This window comes from Copidosoma floridanum, unplaced genomic scaffold (assembly GCF_036245765.1).
Source record: "Copidosoma floridanum isolate Cflo_tuat_1 unplaced genomic scaffold, Cflo_Japanese_pri ptg000013l, whole genome shotgun sequence".
NCBI classification, from domain to species: domain Eukaryota; kingdom Metazoa; phylum Arthropoda; class Insecta; order Hymenoptera; family Encyrtidae; genus Copidosoma; species Copidosoma floridanum.
In genome coordinates this window covers 30420163-30439628 of record NW_028321890.1, presented here as the reverse complement: position 1 = coordinate 30439628, position 19466 = coordinate 30420163, and the positions used below count along the sequence as shown (strand labels likewise).

General features: G+C 33.7%; 2 protein-coding genes across 3 annotated transcripts; both read left to right on the top strand.

Annotated features, from left to right (window-relative positions):
• Nucleotides 1–75: 75 nt before the first annotated feature.
• On the top strand, nucleotides 76–2392 carry LOC111642882 (transient receptor potential cation channel subfamily A member 1-like). Its single transcript, XM_023389509.2, has 3 exons — nucleotides 76–207; nucleotides 633–1118; nucleotides 1189–2392. Exons 2-3 carry the CDS (start codon nucleotides 771–773, stop codon nucleotides 2386–2388), a joined length of 1548 nt encoding a protein of 515 aa, XP_023245277.2. The 5' UTR covers nucleotides 76–207; nucleotides 633–770; the 3' UTR covers nucleotides 2389–2392.
• A 7815-nt stretch (nucleotides 2393–10207) lies between these two features.
• Nucleotides 10208–18997, top strand: LOC106640763 (vascular endothelial growth factor receptor 1). Of its 2 annotated transcripts, none has more exons than XM_089591207.1 (19): nucleotides 10208–10350; nucleotides 12263–12402; nucleotides 12496–12679; nucleotides 12765–12877; nucleotides 12984–13295; nucleotides 13410–13581; nucleotides 13673–13790; nucleotides 13864–14039; nucleotides 14777–14943; nucleotides 15054–15195; nucleotides 15293–15439; nucleotides 15534–15689; nucleotides 16500–16600; nucleotides 16697–16853; nucleotides 16931–17155; nucleotides 17241–17379; nucleotides 17843–18026; nucleotides 18127–18458; nucleotides 18542–18997. In XM_089591207.1, exons 1-19 carry the CDS (start codon nucleotides 10266–10268, stop codon nucleotides 18837–18839), a joined length of 3348 nt encoding a protein of 1115 aa, XP_089447333.1. In that variant the 5' UTR covers nucleotides 10208–10265; the 3' UTR covers nucleotides 18840–18997. The 2 variants fall into 2 exon arrangements, with proteins under 2 accessions (XP_089447333.1, XP_089447332.1); XM_089591206.1 differs by having other exon boundaries at nucleotides 12765–12901.
• The last annotated feature ends 469 nt before the right edge of the window (nucleotides 18998–19466 follow it).

Here is a 19466-nt window from a genome sequence, read left to right as displayed (position 1 = left end):
TGTGATGATTGCATGTAAATACTGGTAAATGATTTATACATACTTCTACGTAGAAACACAAAGGTACTTGACTTTGTCACTCGACTTTCATAATAAACCCCTGAAGTACGTATCGAATAGCTTGTGCTTTTGTTTACGTTTGACCAGCGATTGCAGGTATACATCACGGGTTCAGTCGTCGAATATTCTTCGTAGAGCAAACAACATGTAAGTACCTACAACATTTTCTCAACGGTTTTATTGCACCTTCAAATTTATCAGTTAGGTTTTCTTTTAATCCAAGTTTTTCTATTGTTATCAATTATTTCTTTTCTTAAATCCGTGAATGGTAGAACACAAAATTCATTATTCTTTGTAAAAACGTTAAAAATTTGGTTTTGAAGGTTTTTGTTGAAGCAATTAAGAATAGATAGATGTAATTCTCTTCGTGTTTGTATAACCATAAGAAAAACTATCAATTCCACAAACCATAATCTAAAGTTTCCTTGTGGTTCTTAATAATAGAACAATATATCCCTCGTAAACACATTAATTCTACGTGTCGATAATACTTTATAATCATTCATAAATGTTTCAAATTTATTCACAATATTAAATTAATATTTTGCCCATATATGATGCGTGTCGATTAGACGAACCACGAGACTTGGCAACTACACAAATCCACCTCGTCCTTGGAAGCAAAACGACGGAATTAAGTGCTTCTCGAGGATTTAGTCTCGTTGTACATCATCCTCTGGAACCGTACTTGGTTGGGCCAAAGCTTCGACATGGATTCTCTACATAAGGCAGTGAGAGATCGAAACCATGATAGGCTGGAAGAGCTGCTACGTTCCGGTATGTGTGACATCAATCAGAAAAACGATAAAGGAGAGACGCCATTGGAGATAGCGGTGTTTCTCGGGGATTTCTGTGCGACCAAGCTGTTGTTGGACTTTGGCGCCGAGCCCATCCTCCAGGCTGACTCTCTTACGCAAGACACGGGCATACGTGGCGGTAAAACGGTTGTCATTCGGGAGCTCATCAATCGAGGCTGCCACCCGGACCGGATCACCTATCCACCACATCGGGCAACTGACACCATCTGGAACATGGTCATAGAAATGAATGATCCCGACGTAAGTACCATTGCACATTTTACGAGTCGCAAGGATGATTTTATTGTAAGGTCGGGAATTTGGATTTTAGCTCCTGCAACGTTTGCTACAAAGTGCCGAGCGAGAAATACATGATGATGATTGGTCCAACGCGTTACTGTTTACCGCCTGTGCAAAAGGTTCATACCGAATCGTGGAATATTTAGTAAGCTGTAAGTTGCCTCTAGATAATAAAGATGCAGAAGGTCGATCTGCGTTATTCTATGCAGTGATAGGTGGTGATATCAGAACGTTCAAGCTGCTGATAAATAATAGCACTAATTTTCACGAGCTCGATAAAAACGGCGCGAATCTGATGCACTACGCGGTTGAAAGTATTAACCATCATGACTTTGTCCAGTTATTACTTAAAAACAATGTAGATGTGAATGTTAGCTCCGACGTCGTTGGCACGCCATTACATTGCGCGGTTTACAAGAATTTGTTGTTCACGGTTAGTTTGTTGGTGGACAATAACGCTGACATTCGTAAAGGTGACCGTTACGGAAGAAATCCATTTGTCGCCGCTATTAATATGGACTGGGGTATCACAGACTATTCATGTATGAATTACCTACTTAGTCAGAAGTCATTGGATATCAATCAGGTAGACTTGGAAGGCCAGACTGCACTCCACCACGCAGTTATAAGGGGAAACGTTATTGTTGTGCAGCAATTACTCTACCACAGAGATACAGAGGTCAATATTCAAGATTATCATGGCAGAACCCCCTTAAATTATGCCATAGATGGTAACTATCTTACAATATTGGAACTCCTGTTGGACTTTGGAGCGAGTGTATCTTGCCTGTACGACTATCCAAGGTATGAATTTTTGAAGACTGACGTCAAGACTTCGCTGATGAAGTACATGATCAAGAGAGAAGTAGCCGACTTGCAGATAGAAAATAGTTTGAGAACAATTTTGTGCAATGACCAGCAAATCAAAAAAGATTGCAAGTACTTCAGGAACGTATGTATCAAGGAAGTTGAGTTGTTGAAGACAATGACAATGGACGATGTCGAGATAACGTACTACCAGTTTTTGCATGTCAACGAGGAAAATTTGCATTTGTATACCAACAAGCCTAACATTGGCGGTTTATTCGAGAATCATATGCATTATTTTACTGAATACGTGCACATACTGGGCAGGAACTTCATCTCTGGTATTAGGCAGATTATCTGGGAGGAGAATAATGTCACTGCATCTATTGAGGATAGTAACCATGATACCGCTGTGATGAGTTAAAATTAAGTACGAGCTGCGAATTAATGGACAATAACGGCTACAAAGACGTGGATAACGATGATGATGACGACTTATTTTGTTGATTTTTCTTAATTTTTTAAACGTAAGTAGTGATCTATTTAAGGTGAAATGTTACTTTATCGACGTATATATATTTATCTTAAACATTTTGAATGTTACAACTAGGATTGTCACTTGTAATGCGTGATCAAAAGAGAAAGTAGCGTGTTTTTTAAATTTATTTCTAGTCAACGAAAGAACAGTAAAAATTGACAATAGGTATTTCGTGTGATAGAACTTTTAAAGAAATGAAATAACTTTTTTCAATTGTTACTATGTTGTTTGCATAATTTTTTATTGTTATTTACATAAGTAGATAAGTACTTGATTTTTACTTTACAATTGCGAAGATTAGTGTAACGTACTTTTGTAAACAAATATTAGTAAGTTTATAAGTCGATTGCGTATTTAAGTAATATTTTAATTTTATTTGTTTTTATGTTATATGAAATGCTCGATGGATGAGCATGATTATGTAAATTTGTGACTCTGACGATGTAAATGCTGTTACATCATTAGTTCAAGAGAATTTATTTTTAAGCGAAAGTATTTTTTTTTTTTTTTTTTTTTTTTTGGTCAGTTTATTTAAATGTATCTGCAAGTTGTATTCGAATTACAGTAGCTTTAGCGCACTTCATTATTTTACGTCATTTTATCTGAGAAGTTGTTAACTTGTACGTGAATAGAGCCATATTTATTTGAAACTAACACAAATTATTCTATAAAAAACGAAAAAAAAATAAGATGAAAATGATCGTTGGAATATCATGTGACAAACCAGCTTATTGTTAATTTTTGCGACCAAATTATCTTTACTGAATTTAAATGTATACGTTCATGTGTTAAGTTTTTACTGATTGTCAGCGCCCGATATTATAATAACGTATTTCTTCAGTCCATACATTTTGTAAATTTCAACGGGATAAAAAATAAATCACAACAAATGAAAGATAATTTTTGCGTTTGTCGAACAATTATTTCATTTAGTCGATACTCCTAAAAGTTGGGCTGAACTGGTGAAAGATGTAGCTCCCGGAGTAAGCCCTAAGTGACGCCATCGTTTGACGTGCCGTATGGGTGGAGGCCAACGCCAACCGCCAAGAGGGACAATAAACGCGCGACGGTATAGCGAGAGTGTCGCCTGCCTCTCGAGAGGACAGCTCGACGCGGGCGACAGTGCCGATTGGTCGCACGCCGGGACAGGGGCGTGGTCGCATCCCATCGGGTACCTTGATCTCTCTTGCACGTTTCCCACTCGTTTTTTTTTTTTTTTTTTTTTTTTTTTTTTCCCGACCCTTTCTCCTTTCGTCTCTGCATGCGGTGCGGATTATTACAAACCGGTTGACCTTGAGAGGTGCCGTTAAATCCATATGAACCACAGCCATTTACATGGCGGGCTCATTGTTATTTTTGTTAAATGTATTTAATAACTTTTAAAAGATGGGCTCCGAGGATGCGAGTATAACGACATATGTAATGGCTGGGGTGGATGTACATTTTTTTTTCTTTCTTAGTGGGGATTTGCGTGTTTAACGCGAGACCCCTGGCAAAGTATATGATGGGTGAGTCGCGCGTTGCGAGGTACCCTGTACTGTATATGGTGGTTTTGATGGAAGGTTTTTTTTTTTTTTTATTTCAATCGCTGATTGACGTGGGAAGAATTTTCTCGGGGAGTATAAGCACGCGTACGTGCGTATGCCGTGGAACGTCGAATTGCCTTCTGTTTTTCTTTTATACGAGGCGGATTTGACATTGACAAATGACTCATGATTTTGATAATCTCGCCGTTCAGTGCCGCAATTTATAAATAACCACTCGGAGTCGTTTTTGTGTGTAAGTGTATACACGTATATGCTAGATCATACCGTAGTTTAATGTGATGTTTATCCTCTGATGTTTTTGTACATAGGTAATACGGTATGAATTTACCATTAAGTTTATGTTGACTACAAGTTTGGCGTATGAAATTTTCAATGCTATACTAGTTTATTTTCTATTTATTTAAATATCCATTAATTTAATATATTTCTTACGTTGAAAAACACATACTCTTAATTGACTCACATGATTGCATTTTATTTGTTAATGATTATATTTTACACATCACACATGTTCAAACTCATGTCATATACTGTCCCAAACATATACTATTTTAAGGAAAAAAAAGTTTTTATGCGGTCGTAGTCAAACTGAGAAAATCAACAAAAAGGTTTCTCAATTAAGAAAGGATTCACCTGATAAAATATGAGAGACTAACGAGGAGGATGTTTGTGACTCCAAAATTAAAGACGCACCCACGGTGAATGCATTGACAGAAAAGCGAGGGAGAATGGATTAATGTCTATAGATATTTATACGTGTGTATATAGGTATAAGTATATTGACTTTGAAGGAGTTGGAATAGTGATTGGATGTATAGGTAGAAGAGATATGTTGTATACTTTGCTGACCTCGCGGTTTCTGGCTTGTGGTTTAGGAGTCGGTAGTCCCTTTGCCATGAAGTAGAGCTACTGATATACTCGTACACTACGTGTGTATTTGTACTGTATACACTTATGTCTTAACATGGGCAGTTTCGTAAAAAATTTTAGTTGAAAGTTTCTTAAAATAGAAAATAAAAATACGTTTTCAGCGTGCAATTTTTGGAATAAAAATTTTATCTTAATGTATATCTTCAGAAATATCTTTTTAAAAATTTTAAGGTGAAATAAAGAATTTTTGATGCAGTTACTTTAAAGTACTTATTTTTTGACAGAATTTAAACAATATTTTCATTTCTTTATGAGTCTTTATACGTAATACATTTGTTTAAAGATTTTCAGCTGATTTTTACTGAAAAATATTCTTGGATTAACAAAATATATCTTTTAATCAGACGATTACTTTGTGACTTAATACACGTCATTTAAAGGCTCAGTTAAATAATTTTTGTATCGCTGAATTTTTGGATTTTTTATTATAAATTGTAAAAAAAAAAAAAAAAAAAAATGCATGGAAGAAATCGATAACAAAAGAGTTTTTTTGCAATTCTTTACCTTTTTCATTTAAATATAAAAAAAACCTTGCTTTCGTGAAAAAAAGACGAGACTACCAATAGATAATAAACAAACTTAAATTGAAGTATGCAAAAATTAAAAATTTTTACCCAGGCAAGTAAAAAAAAAAAAAAAAATATTTAAATGAAAAGTTTCAAATGATTCATTCAATTTTCTTGGATGTAATATTACTTAATTAGTTAAAGTTAAATTTTTTAAAATTAATTAAAAAAAGCACATAATAACTTAAATTTTATCTTTGAGCCACCTGATTTTATTATTGATTTTATGTGGAACGAATTTTTTGTACTATACCTCCGGAGTATAATCTTTGGGGGGAATACACATTTACGTATTCGCAGCACCAACAGTACCTATATAATAGCTACGTGCACACATAAGCCCATACATAAATACAAACGCACGTGTACGTATATTATATATAGCTGAGAAGAAACGAGGAGAAGCCGTCAGCTGCCATCAGGTGCACTTGATGCATGGGCGTGGGCGTAACTCTCTCTCTCTCTCTTGCAAACCCTGTATATATACCTACACATGCTGTACAGAGACACGGTCAGAGGTTCTCATTCAATTACACGGTGCTGCTGCCGTGACCTCGACAAGGACCTCCACTCGCAGCTCGGCCTCTTTCGGTTTGCTCCTCTCACGAATTTATGGTCGCAAAAGGAAATTCAGGACTATCATAGCTTGCGCACAATCTGCGATACAATCCCTTAAAATTTTTTTTTTTTTTTTTGTTCGCGTGTCATACGGTATTAAAGATCATTTTTTACTGACAAAGTTGAGAGATTCGAGTGGTTTCGTTACAGATGATAAGAAAGTGGGAAATTAAAAAATTCAAATATTTTACCGAATGATACGTTAAATCTTAATAATTCCGTGTTTTTTTTTAATTTTTTTATGTACGCATAAACAGTCAAGTTGTTAGGAAAAAATAATCCTACAGATACTGTTGTAACTATTACCCACTGGCATAGATTTGGTTTGGAAAAAAAAAATTACTGAATAGTAAAATAATATTTATTTAAATCGACTTGTAAATCGTCATATACTGATCCTATGACATAAATTATTAAAATTCGATTCTTTTTGGAATCACCATGCACTTAACACTCAAAACACGCGGCACTTATTGCTATAAACGATGTTCAAAAATAATTTGCAGATCGATAAAAGTTACAAATTAAATTAATTATCTACATGGAAGTGATGGATCTCACAATTATTTTTGCAATCAATTTTTACATCATCAAGATAAAATTTAAATTACAATGATATATTTTTGGACCACAGACAAATGGTGCCTCGTTTCATGATGTATCATACGTTTATTGCGAATTATTAACCCCATCGATATTGAAACAACAATTTTTGTGGCCTTGTGTTACCTGCGCTACAAAGTACGACGATTCATCACGAATAAAGAAATTTTGGAGATTTTATGTTTTGATAAAGAACTGAAAAATCTCCTCGATATTAATTTAACCATTATACACATTCGTTTGTAGTATAACTTTTTTTTTTTTTTTATGAGGTAAAGTATGTTAAATATATTCAGATGGATACAATTGATGAAAAATCAGGGAGATCAAATACACACACGTTTCTTAATAAAAAAAGAATGTACACATTGGCAGGCAAGAAGGTAAAAGAACTTTGTTACACACGTTATTTCCATCCTATACGCAGATGAGCGATAATGGCACATTTTCTTAGGTATCCGTTTCGTAACCCAAAATGTCTGTCCCAAAAAAATGTTCATCTCAATCCTGATCGTCAAAGCAAAAGAGCAAACCACCGCGTATAGTTAACACTTTTTTTTTTTTTTTTTTCAACCCTAGCGAGATACGTATCGCAATACGTTTTCACGCGCATCAGCAAAAAAACCCTTTTGGCATACCACGCACCTCGTATACATACACCCATGCACCCCATTACACACATGCACACCGCGTTACGAGCCCACAAGAAGCACATTAGCCCCCCGTTCCCCCTCCGATCCAATGGCAGGAAGAATAAAAGGAAACAGAAGAAGAAGGACGAGCAGCAAAACGACCCCAAGATGAATAAGCCCAGGTGAGCATCTTTGCGAGTACGCGCGCGCGCAATACAAGCGATTAAAATCCGTTCAGCTCTCGTCGTGTACACGACTACCTACAATGTAATAATTGAGCCCCCCTCTCTCTCTCTCTATCTCCTCGAGTGGTGAAGCTGCGGCAGTGTATATCAAAGAAGAAGAAGGAGAAGAAGCAAAGGGATACAGAGCGGAGTCTGCAGCGCTATAAATCACGATGTTTGGCGGATCCCTTTGTCGACGAGCGCCTACATACCATCAGCCCTCGCTTACGTGTGTGTGTGTTGGCACAGATAAGCGAGAGCTTGTGCGGGTATATATCGATGTTCGGGGTCTCTACCCCCATAAACTCCTGCAACGTATACACACGGCGGTACAACTATGCTGTTGTATATACCTACAAGAGGAAGCCAACTCTACCAGAGAGAGAGAGAGAGAGAGAGAGATAGTTTCGAGGGCTCATTAACGGATTATTAATAACCCGGTCGCTTGATATTAATGACAAACGAGTGGATACGCCTCGGACTTTTTTTACGATACGCCCTTGTATACTTCTTTCTCCCTGCCTTGTAGCGCACGGCTTTCTTGTATCTGGAGGACAGGGGAACTTGCGGTTTGTGGAGCTTGCGAGTGAACTTGGGCTTTACTTTGGAAACGATAACGAAAACCATGAATCGAATCATGAATCGTTGGAGCCTGGGAGAAGAGAAATTATTGATTTTCCAAGCTAACGAGGGTGCCGGTGTCAAACGGATGCCGCAGGCTCGCGAGGGGCAAAAGATCGGTATACGGTTGGACGATATCGGGATTTGTATGAGAAAGTGCAAGCGAGGAAAAATGTTTAAAATCATTCATCGGCACACAGCTGAATCGACTAACTGTATGGTAAATCCTCGCACAGCCGGACAATGTGCCAATCAGTTGTTGTCGGTACAACAAAAGTGCGACGGTACAATGAGAACTTCTGGCTAAGAAACTCGCAACTCTTCGCTGTGTATCATCTTGTGTAACTCTTGTACACACGTGTAGAAGATATGATGAATTATGCAGCCGTTCTCGCGCATCTCTTGATGTCTTTGCAGTTGGTAGTCACATCGGCGGGCCGTGCAATTTGAGTGGCATTCACATCCAAAGTCGGGAACGGCACAAAAGCCGCGCCCGGTAGTGGTCTCATATGTCATTCGGGGAGTCGTCTTGCATTTTCTGTACTTACACGTGTGGGCTATACGTGCATTATAATCCTATAGGGGTTGCAAGCGTCTTACCAAAGGATGAATCGTTGAAGCGTAAACGATCGCCGATCGAGTCGAGCTGGCGCGCGTGTGGTCTTGGCTCGACAATTGTCATATACGTCTGAAGATAGTCGACACCCTTTTTTAGCTGCTTCAAGTAGAAACATTTTACAAACTTTTCCCTTTTCGTCTTTTGGAAACATAGTGAGCTACAGTAAATGCAACTTTTCAACACTTCTCAATATGATTGTTTAAAACTTCTTCATGAATCAATAATTTGACTATCTTAATCTCTGCTCTTACGTTTTTATCCTTCAGAATGCAGCATAATAAAGTAACATTAACAATTTTAATTGGTATTGGTCTTTTAATTTATCATGATAAGTTTTATAAATAACATTGCCCTTTGGCAAAGTAATGAGAAATTATTTTTATAAATTTATAAATTCTTTCTTGGTGCGATCATTTAATATTTGACAAAATTTTAGTTTAATTTATTTGTTCAGATCCAAACAGTAAAGTCTTACAGCACCGTTCTCCACAGACTGTTCAATCAGAAGTAATTGTTAATATTAGAATAATATTTGTTAAGAGTATAGATTTTATTTTTTGAAAATATCTAGCCATAATTAAACTTGACATAAAGTATACCTTACAAATTTTAAAAAATCACTCAAATATTTTGACATTTTTTAATTTTTAGGATCAAAAATACAAATTCTTAAAAAGTTAGACCATACCATAGAATTCAAGATATTCTTAAAAATTTTAAATTCATCCAAAAAAATGCAATCACCATATTTATATCATTGAAGTGGATGTTATCCAGAACGATTAACACGTCATGTCCTTGAGGTCTCACAAAAGTGAATTTAGTTACTAAAACAATCTTAGATAGGTTATTTAAAATTATCTAACAAGTATTACAACTTAAAAAAAATTAATGTACAGTGTGATAGAATGTACATGAAAAATTTAATAACAATTGATGAAAACACACTAGAACATATTATGTGACAAATATTTTGTAAAACACACTTTTGCATCCTAAACAATGCGATGTACTTAAATACTTACAAAATCACATTATTATCCCACCAAAGAATAAAAGTAAGATGATATTATTTTGATTATTACACGTTTAAATTAATTAATTCAAACGCAAGCTCAGAGCAGTGAAAATGGCCGACTGGTGATAACACAAAAACGTGATAAAGTCAGGTGACCCCAATCCGAAAACAGTTTACTTTTTAAGCCGCAGTCGGCTTGGCTATAGATGTACACGCACCTACTACATTACGCGTATAAAATTAATACTAGTGCCTAATTGGTTGTGACACATGCTCATACCTCCTATGAACGGGATAGGTATAGACTGCTGACGCAATTCTTGGCTTGTTAAATTATTATTGCTATTAAGTATCGCAGTCAATAGTCCACACCCTAAAGTGAATAATGTCGAGCCACCGAAGTCGAAACAGCAAACTTGATCTGTTGCAGTGTCTACAACCACTTATTTTTCTTCTTGGACTACTTTCTGGTAAATAAATAATGCGTACTGTAGAACAAATTATAACAATGGCAGATGCGCCTGTTCAAGTCACCACGTGATTATGTGGCTTCTTCTCCCTATCAAAGTGTACTATTTCCATCAAACATTTCTCTATCATATAGAATCAAGTTGCTCGTATCTACTTATGTAGGTGTCTTTTTTCTCCATGACTTGTTTACAGTAACAGGTATGTGATATACAATAGATCATAGATAACACGGTAGAGAAAATGGGTGGCTTCCAACGTACAGTGCTATAAGTAAAAGTTTCGTTGTTACGTGGTGACTTTATCAGACTCGTCCTCTTTGGCTGCGGTTGATTTTTTCTCGAGAAAACTTATAGCTTCTGACTCTTTGGACTTTATCCTTTGGACATAGCCTTTGTCCTTTTTGTAATAGTTATTACTTTACACACATCTAGTAAAACGTTGCTTCACGTTGTGCAACGTAACAACTATAAATATCACTCGACGTAGAAGCCACAACATTTTCACGTAGTATTCAAGTATCAAAATGTTTAATAATTCCACATTGAATTATGGATGAAAGTAAATTTAATCTTCTATCCGTAAGACATGAGTGGTTTAAAACTTCAAGTTTTTAATTATAAAAAAGTATGACACGCACTTTCTGAAGTCAGTCGATGTTTGATATCTTTAGAAGCATCGTGGTCTGTGTAACAAATTACATAAGAAGGCTGAATACGAAGTGATTTTTGTTTTGTTCACAGTATTTCAACATTTTTTTAAACTTCGTTGGTTTCAACAATACAGATAAATAAAAAACGTATGTTATCCTACAAAAGATATGATTAATCAATATTTGAAAAAAAAAACAATGACAACGGTAATGTTATCCAAAAACTTTTTTTTTATTGCATCTACATCTACATGTCAGTTGTGTCAAATTTTTAATATTGTCCTAACATACTAACAAGTACATCCCAAAGAAAACCATCAATCTGATAATTTAATATGAAAAATTAGACTTGGGAGACATAGCATGGAAAATAGGGCAGTGTTACTATAAGAATAATCAAGTTTAATCAAATAATTCCCACTACTTATATTTTCGATACGACCGTACACGTTTGTTACCCCCTAAGTTTAGTGTAACTCAGTAGTTATTTTGGTTTCCTACAGTTAAAAGTTTTCAAAAACCGATTAAAAAATCACTACGATTTTTTCAAATTTATTATCAATTACAGTAGGCTACTGTAAATGGTAGTATAGTCTTTACATTGTTTCTAAATATTTTTAAATGCTTTGTTATATAATATTCTTGGTTTTAAAGCATACTTTCTGAGCTAAATATGATTTTTGGATAAAAGAATTACAGTCAACCCCTTCAGATTTACAGAAATCGCCGATTTTTAAGGTGATATTAATCTCTATTCAATCTTGTCTGAGTTTTAATTTGTGTATAATATTAAAAAAAATTTAATTCAAGTTATTTTCTTTCTTTCTTTGAGTATGTTCTTAAAATACCAAAAAAAAGTATAAAATATTGGAAAAGTACCTCTAGCATATTTTATTTTTCTAGTTTTAAATTTCTTACGAACCTATACTTTAAAAATTGTTGAGACAAAAACATCAATACGTAAGTACTTCTTATATTTACAAATGGTCCATGAAAATGTAAAATTTATATTATGAACCTTAGAACCAGATTCAGGGTATACGAGAAACTGTATTGTAATTTTCTTACAATATTACAACAAACAATTTTATTTTACCGATTGCTTATTTTATTATGTCACCGATCTGACCACTTATTCGTATTACAATAGAATACACTTTCATTTTCCACAAGATTCACTTAAGTTTCCACGATTTTTCTCGTAATACAAAAATCACCCAATTTCTACTTACATAAAAAATTTTTGTATAAATACAAAATAGACTGCTGTTGTCATAAGCCTCAACTCTATCCTAATGGGACTGAGTTGGAGATACGAGAAGGAGAAGCTCTGGAAATCACGTGCATCAGCACACATCAATTCAATTTTCATTACCCCGTAGACGATGCAAATGATAATAATGTAAGCTATTTTGCTGTGGCAATTTCATTACTTATTTAAGATGTAAAAAAAAATCTTTATAAATTACAACTTTTTTCTTTTTTTCATGTGAAGATAACGACAACAAATTATACTATTACCCGAAATGAAGACGGCAGTAAGACATTTCGAAGATCATCCACCGTATTTGGTGATACTGGTTGGTATGGCTGCGTTGATAAAAACAAAACAATAACTAAGAAGACGAACAAAAACCACGATGATCCGTATTCGAGTTGGATATACATTTTCATCAGTTGTAAGATAATTTTGAGATTCATTTCCAAGCAAATATTCACGCAATAAGACCTTCATATACTATTTTCGAATATTTTTTCACGTAGCCAATAAGAGTGCGTTCATACAAATCTTAGAAGAAGAAAATGTTTTAATCAGTTTTCATTGTGTTGGATATCAGGCTGTTTTTCCATGTCGGACGACCTCTCCCAAATTCAACGTAACTATCAATGCACAAAAGAAAGTAATATCAATCAATTGTATTAATCTCACAATAAAAGGTAAATCACAAACTTACACCATATTTTAATAATATTTTCAATTAGTCCTTACAGATGCTCTTGTCCAGAGAAGAGATAACTTTTGATCCAAAAATTGGTTTCGTCATGAAAAATACGAGTTTTCTCAACCATCGGATTGAATATCATACCATGTATACCTGTAAAGTCAATCAAGATGGATTATCTCAAAAGATAGATGTTTTGGTCACTGTTCGTGATTCTTGTGTTCACCAACCGATAATCAAAATAAACGCACCAACGCAAATCACTGTAGGCTCAACAATCAACATGAAGTGCATCGTTAAAATTCAACTAGGAATCCCTTACCACATCTTCTGGGAGACCCCACGAAATTCGGTAAGAATAAATATATTCAGGCATACAAATAGCTACTACAGCATCATAACTCGGTGTCATTATCTTAATATTCTCCATTCGCATGAGATACTATTTAATGCATGTAATTATTAGACATTCCAAACCATAATGGATTCTATTCAAGAAAAAAAAAGCAACAATGTTAATTTAATAACATCAGAACTCATTCGAACTAACATCACTTACGATGATGAAGGAAATTACACTTGCGTAGTAAGGTCCTCGCTTCACGAAAATAAAGTTACTAAATATATTCGTGTACACAGTAAGTCACAGAACAAATTTTCTTTGATTATTCCAATGTCTAAAAAAGTAAAGAACAAAATTTGCATTTTTATCTGAAACTATTTTTACAGATCGTAATAAGGCGTACATAAACTTATCATCTAGTAATGAAACTAGACACTGCACAATTAACGATTCAGTGACTTTTGTCGTTCATGTCGATGCATATCCAACACCAACCCTAGTATGGTAAAAATATCATCGTTTGGCACGAAATTAGGAATTAATTGTTAAGTTTAGTGTGTAATATGAAATTTCTTAGGTTTGACCCCAGTGGCAAGGCAATCATATCAAGAAAAAAATTTACGATACTCAATATTAAACGGACAAGTAGTCTAACAATACGCAATATTTGCGCTGTAGATGATGGCATTTATACCCTTAGAGTAAATAACAGTGTCCTACAAAGGCAGTTCAATTTTAGTCTCAAAGTTCACGGTACTTTTAATCTGACGCATAATTACACTGAAAAAAAAATTTTCCCAGTTCAAAAATAAATTTAAGAAAATTGGTGATCAATAATACGTACAAACATTTTTTAAATAATCTTTACTTTATTAAACTAGATTTTAGAAAATAAATTTTATCCCTGGTAGAATATGGGTATTTGTAAATAGAATCTTGAGATGCATAGAGTAAGATTGATCCGTCGTTACTGATGGAAAAGAGGTTGAGTATTTACAGAGCATATTTTATGGTGATTGAAACGTATGCAGTCAATTGATGAGGTAATAGAACAATGAAAGTATTTTACAAATAAAATAATACTTTATTATATTAATAATATTGACTGCAAATCGATTAAAAATTTATTCTCGTTTCTTTGTTAATTTTCAATCAATTCTCTATTATTGTCGATTTCTCATGAAAAATTATGTTAAAATAGATGTTTTAATTGACTTTTGTCTTCTAGATAAACTAAAATCTTAAAATTTCACAATAATTATTTCATGATACTTAGTAAGCTGTTAAATATTTTAGGATAATTTCTTATATCAACACTAAAAGAAAAAGTTTTGGGACGAATCAATCAATTTCTTGCATCCAATAAACAAAATTAAAAAATTAGATATTTTTGAATCTTGAAAATTTTTTTCAGTGTATTTGTGGATGAATTTTCTTTTTATTCTTACAATAGTCTTCATCATACAAAGTTAATAATTTTATGTTTGTAGCAAAACCGACTGTTTACATAGATTCGGGTAGTGTCAAATCTTATTATAGCTTTAATAAGAATGCAACGTTTACTTGCCTTGCTCACAGTGATCCTATGTCTAAGATATCGTGGTATTACATAAAATGTCTGGAATCACCAAAAGACTGTAACAAACTAGAATTACAGGTTTGTTTGGGTTTAATTGATGTCATTTATTTATTTAAATTTATAACTTTACAAGTGTATTCAAAATAATTAAAACAATCTGAACTCTAGTAATAATTCATTTATTTAAGGGTATGGAAATATACAAACAGAGCAATAAAACAACCGAATCAAGATTAACAATAGACCTACAGATAATATACGGCCAAATAAATTGTACTGCTTGTAATAAACATGGCTGCAATTCTATGGTACAAGAAATTCATATAACTGGTATGTTTGATAATTGTTTTGTCCTAATAGCTTCACAAAATATATATTTATTTATTAGCTTAATAAATTTTCTTTGATAACTCAAATTTTTTTTAAGATGCATTACCTGGTGTCTCTTTTGGCATTATAAAGCCAAATGAAGTGTTTGAAGGTGATAATATTACTTTAACATGTGCTGCTGTAATTCACGAGTTCTCCTCGGTAAGATGGTTAGAAGATCATGGAAAAAAGTCCACGAATTATGGTTGGTTCTTAAACTCCTTAGAATTAAAAATATTGAAATTGTACAGCATGTTATGCTTGAACTAGTATTTTACAAAATTTTTATATGATTTTAGACAAAATAATATTCAAGTCAGAAAATACCACTTTTACGCATCGAGCAACTCTATTGATCAACGGTGTTAGTCAGTCTGATGAAAAATACTATCATTGTGAAGCGACAGATTATGATGGTGTGAAAAAAATGGAAATCTACTCCCTCAAAGTCAATGGTACTTCAACAAACAATTATTTATGAAATAAGCTGTTGTTCATTATTGTACAGTTTGATAATTTTTCGCGTTACACTTACATTTTTAGTTGTTACGAAAACCTATTTTATTAAATATAAATGACACTGATGTGAAAAGGTTAGCATATGAAGATCGCTATCCTACATTTATTTTTATAATATTACATTGGAAGAGTTTAAAAACTAAAATGACGTAATATAAGAACGACAAATTTCTTGAGATATTAGAGCCATAGTTTCATCTCGAAAGCAGTTAATAGTTACAAATTAATAATAAGAGTTGAGACGGAATATTTAAAATTTTTTTTCCACCCTCGGGTGGTTTTGGAAGGCTGGTACTTCCTCGGGCAAAAAATCAGTTTTCCGATACTCGTTCGAAAAGTCTCCTTTACGAACCTCGTTACGGACCTTGCCTTCGGCTCGGGCTGCAAACCTCTCGGTTCGCAAACAAAGACTTTTCAAACGAGTATCGGAAAACTACTATTGCTACACACTGGATATCAAAATTCAAACCTATTTTGTACCCATTTTCCTTACACATTTCCCGCACTCGTGTGATAGACTCGCACTTGTGGCCGGTGACGGTAACAACTGGTACTCGTTCCCGTCAACTCCGGCACTCGTGTGAGTCAATCACTACTCGTGCGGGAAATCGTCTTTTCCGCACTTGTTACGTAAATAACTATTTTATTAAACTGTACAGTTATGAAAAAAAAAATCAAATTTACAGCTTAGATAAGCATACTGCAATCTTAAACTTATAAGTTAACACGATTGATTAAAATTTTAGAAGTCGCTGAACCCTTTATGTGGGTGGCAGTGATAGTATGGTCAGTTATAATTTTAACATTTCTTATGGTTTATATTTACTTAAAAGTTCTTCGTGGAAAGGTAAACAGTAAATTGTAATAATTTTTTTAAGAAAATAATGTTTGAAATAAATCAGAAAAAAAAAAATTTCACAAATAATGGTATTTTTACTAAAAGGTGATGGACAAGCAACTGATGAAAGCTGATCAAATATTGCCAAGCTATAGGGAAGGAACAATTGATTACATATACCCAGAAGTAACAGTGGATTATCCTACCGAACTTCTTTTCTACGATATTAAATGGGAATTCCCTAGGAAAAAACTTCAGTTCGGTACGAAAGTACAAGTGATTGCTTCAAATGCAAATATGATTAATTTTGATTCATAGTTTTTGTTTTTTCAATCAAAGATAAACATCTAGGAAGTGGAGCCTTTGGAGTTGTATACAAGGCAGAAGCATATGGGATTTGTCCCAACGAATCTTCTACTACTGTAGCTGTAAAAATGGTTCGTAGAAAATCTGATCCAATATTTATTCGTGCTCTGGCAAGAGAGTTAAAAATAATGAGCCATCTGGGGCAACATTTAAATGTTGTGAATCTTCTTGGTGCCTGCACAAAAAATATTGCCAAACGTATGGATTCAAGTATTAAACTGAATAAATATCTATTTAAAAACTAAAATTTGTTTTATAGAAATCCCACATAATTATGTTACAGACAAATTTCTATTGATCACCGAGTTTTGCAAATTTGGAAATCTAGAAGACTATTTGTTGCATCATAGAAAATGTTTTATCAATCAAATTGATGCAGCTACTGGTAAAATTAATCCATCCTTAGGAAAACTATTTAAAAGGTAATCATGTGATATTTTTTTAAATAAAAATAATCTTTGTTATAAAATTATAGACCAGTACGTGTCAATATAAATAATTTAATTAAAAATATTTTTCGTTCTACGTATCAATACATTCGTATCAAGAGCATCCAACATGGCTGCAATGAAGAAAAAGACAAAATATTTAAAATTCAAAAATAAACTATTTTTTTTAATGATTTAATAAGCAGTAATGTCATGAATTTTTTTTGTTCTTGAACTTACAATCAAAATCATACTGTTTTTAAGACAAGTTAAGTCTAAAACCATAAATTTTGTCCAAACTAATAATTGTTGGATTTTTTTACATTAGTATTTAAAAGCATTTTTTTTAGTAACAGAAATGGTGTTATATAAAAAAAAAACTTCATAGTTTTTCTAGGAAAAACCACAACTCTCTATGAACTATAATCTTGAAAATAACTGTAACTTTTGTTTACAGCAATGAGCCTCCAAACTCTTACGATTCCAAGGTGCACAAATACTGTGGAGACTCACAACCCGATTGTCCCTCTACCTATGTGGGTGATCACACAAATAGTAATCTCAATCCTGTATGCTCTCAAGATCTGTTATTATGGGCATTTCAAGTAACCAAAGGCATGGACTATCTCTTTCAAAAGAAGGTACGAACTTATGTGTAATCATGAATTTTTATTTACTCATTTTAATGAATTATTCTACATTTGTACTTACTTTGTAACTCTACTGATACCCGATAATCAGATCTTGCACTGTGACTTGGCTGCGAGAAATATTCTACTGGCAGATAACAATATCGTAAAAATTTGTGACTTTGGCTTGGCCAAAAATTTCTATCAAGATTATGGTTTTGAAAAAGAAAGCTATGGACCTAAAGCCATAAGATGGATGTCCATCGAGTCAATGAGGGATGGAGTATTTTCGACAAAGTCGGATGTGTGGTCTTTTGGCACAGTACTTTGGGAATTTTTTACTCTCGCTGAAACTCCGTACTCAGAAATGGCGATAGAGCAGATATACAACCAACTTATCGAAGGCTACAGACTTGAGCTACCAAAATATGCCACTCGTGACATGTAAGTGTGAGAGAAAAAAAAAATCTGATTTCTTCTTTTTATTTTATAATTTGTATTTTTAAACTGATGACGATTAATTTTAGTTACGAAATCATGCTTAGCTGCTGGGAGGCTGAGCCAAATATGAGGCCACGATTTACAGACCTGAGTGAAAGTCTCGGATCACTTTTAGAGAATAGCGTCAAAATAAATTTTTTGAAATTGTACCATACATATGAGAACAATGCAAATAATTTTGATAGAAAAAGTGACTGCATGTCCAAAGCGTCTTCGTCAGATTACGTTGTACTGGTCCAATCTAAGCATGAGTACGTGAATGACTTACCTAAAGCCATAAAACCATTTTACACTAACGTAAGGAATGACTCTGCCTTGAGTTGACTCTCAGAAAATTTCTGACAACTAACATTAAATATGAGGAAAGCTTAGACAGTTGAAATGGTATTCGTTAATAATATGGACAAGCTGATTGTATACATCCAAAAAAGATTAAAGTGTATATTTTAAGATAAAATATCATATAAGCAGACATTGTTTGGTACAGGAATTAAATATATCTTTAATCAAATTTACATACATGTATAAACTCAGAATGTTATGTATTATAGAATTAGTTTATTTTACATGAGTCAATAAAATTATCTTTCTTTGTAAAAGAAGCTTTATTTCTACTGTTTTCAAAATACATTATCGCAACTATACTGTTGCAGTTACAGCGGAAAAATGTATACGAACCAGTGATCGTAATTAGAGTAACTTAAAAATTTGAGACACCTTAGCTTCTTAATTTTCAAGACGTTAATTCTTTTACACATGTTCTCATGAAGGAGGTTTTTTTTATTGTAATTGAATTTATTCATTCCAAGATCACAATGACCGAATTACGACATAAAATACAATAGAGAGGTAATTATAATTTTGCACTTGGAATTTATTTTATTTTCGATTCTTCCACCCTGAGTAAGCAAAATACAGTTTGCACCTGGTGTACGTCTAACCACAGCAAGC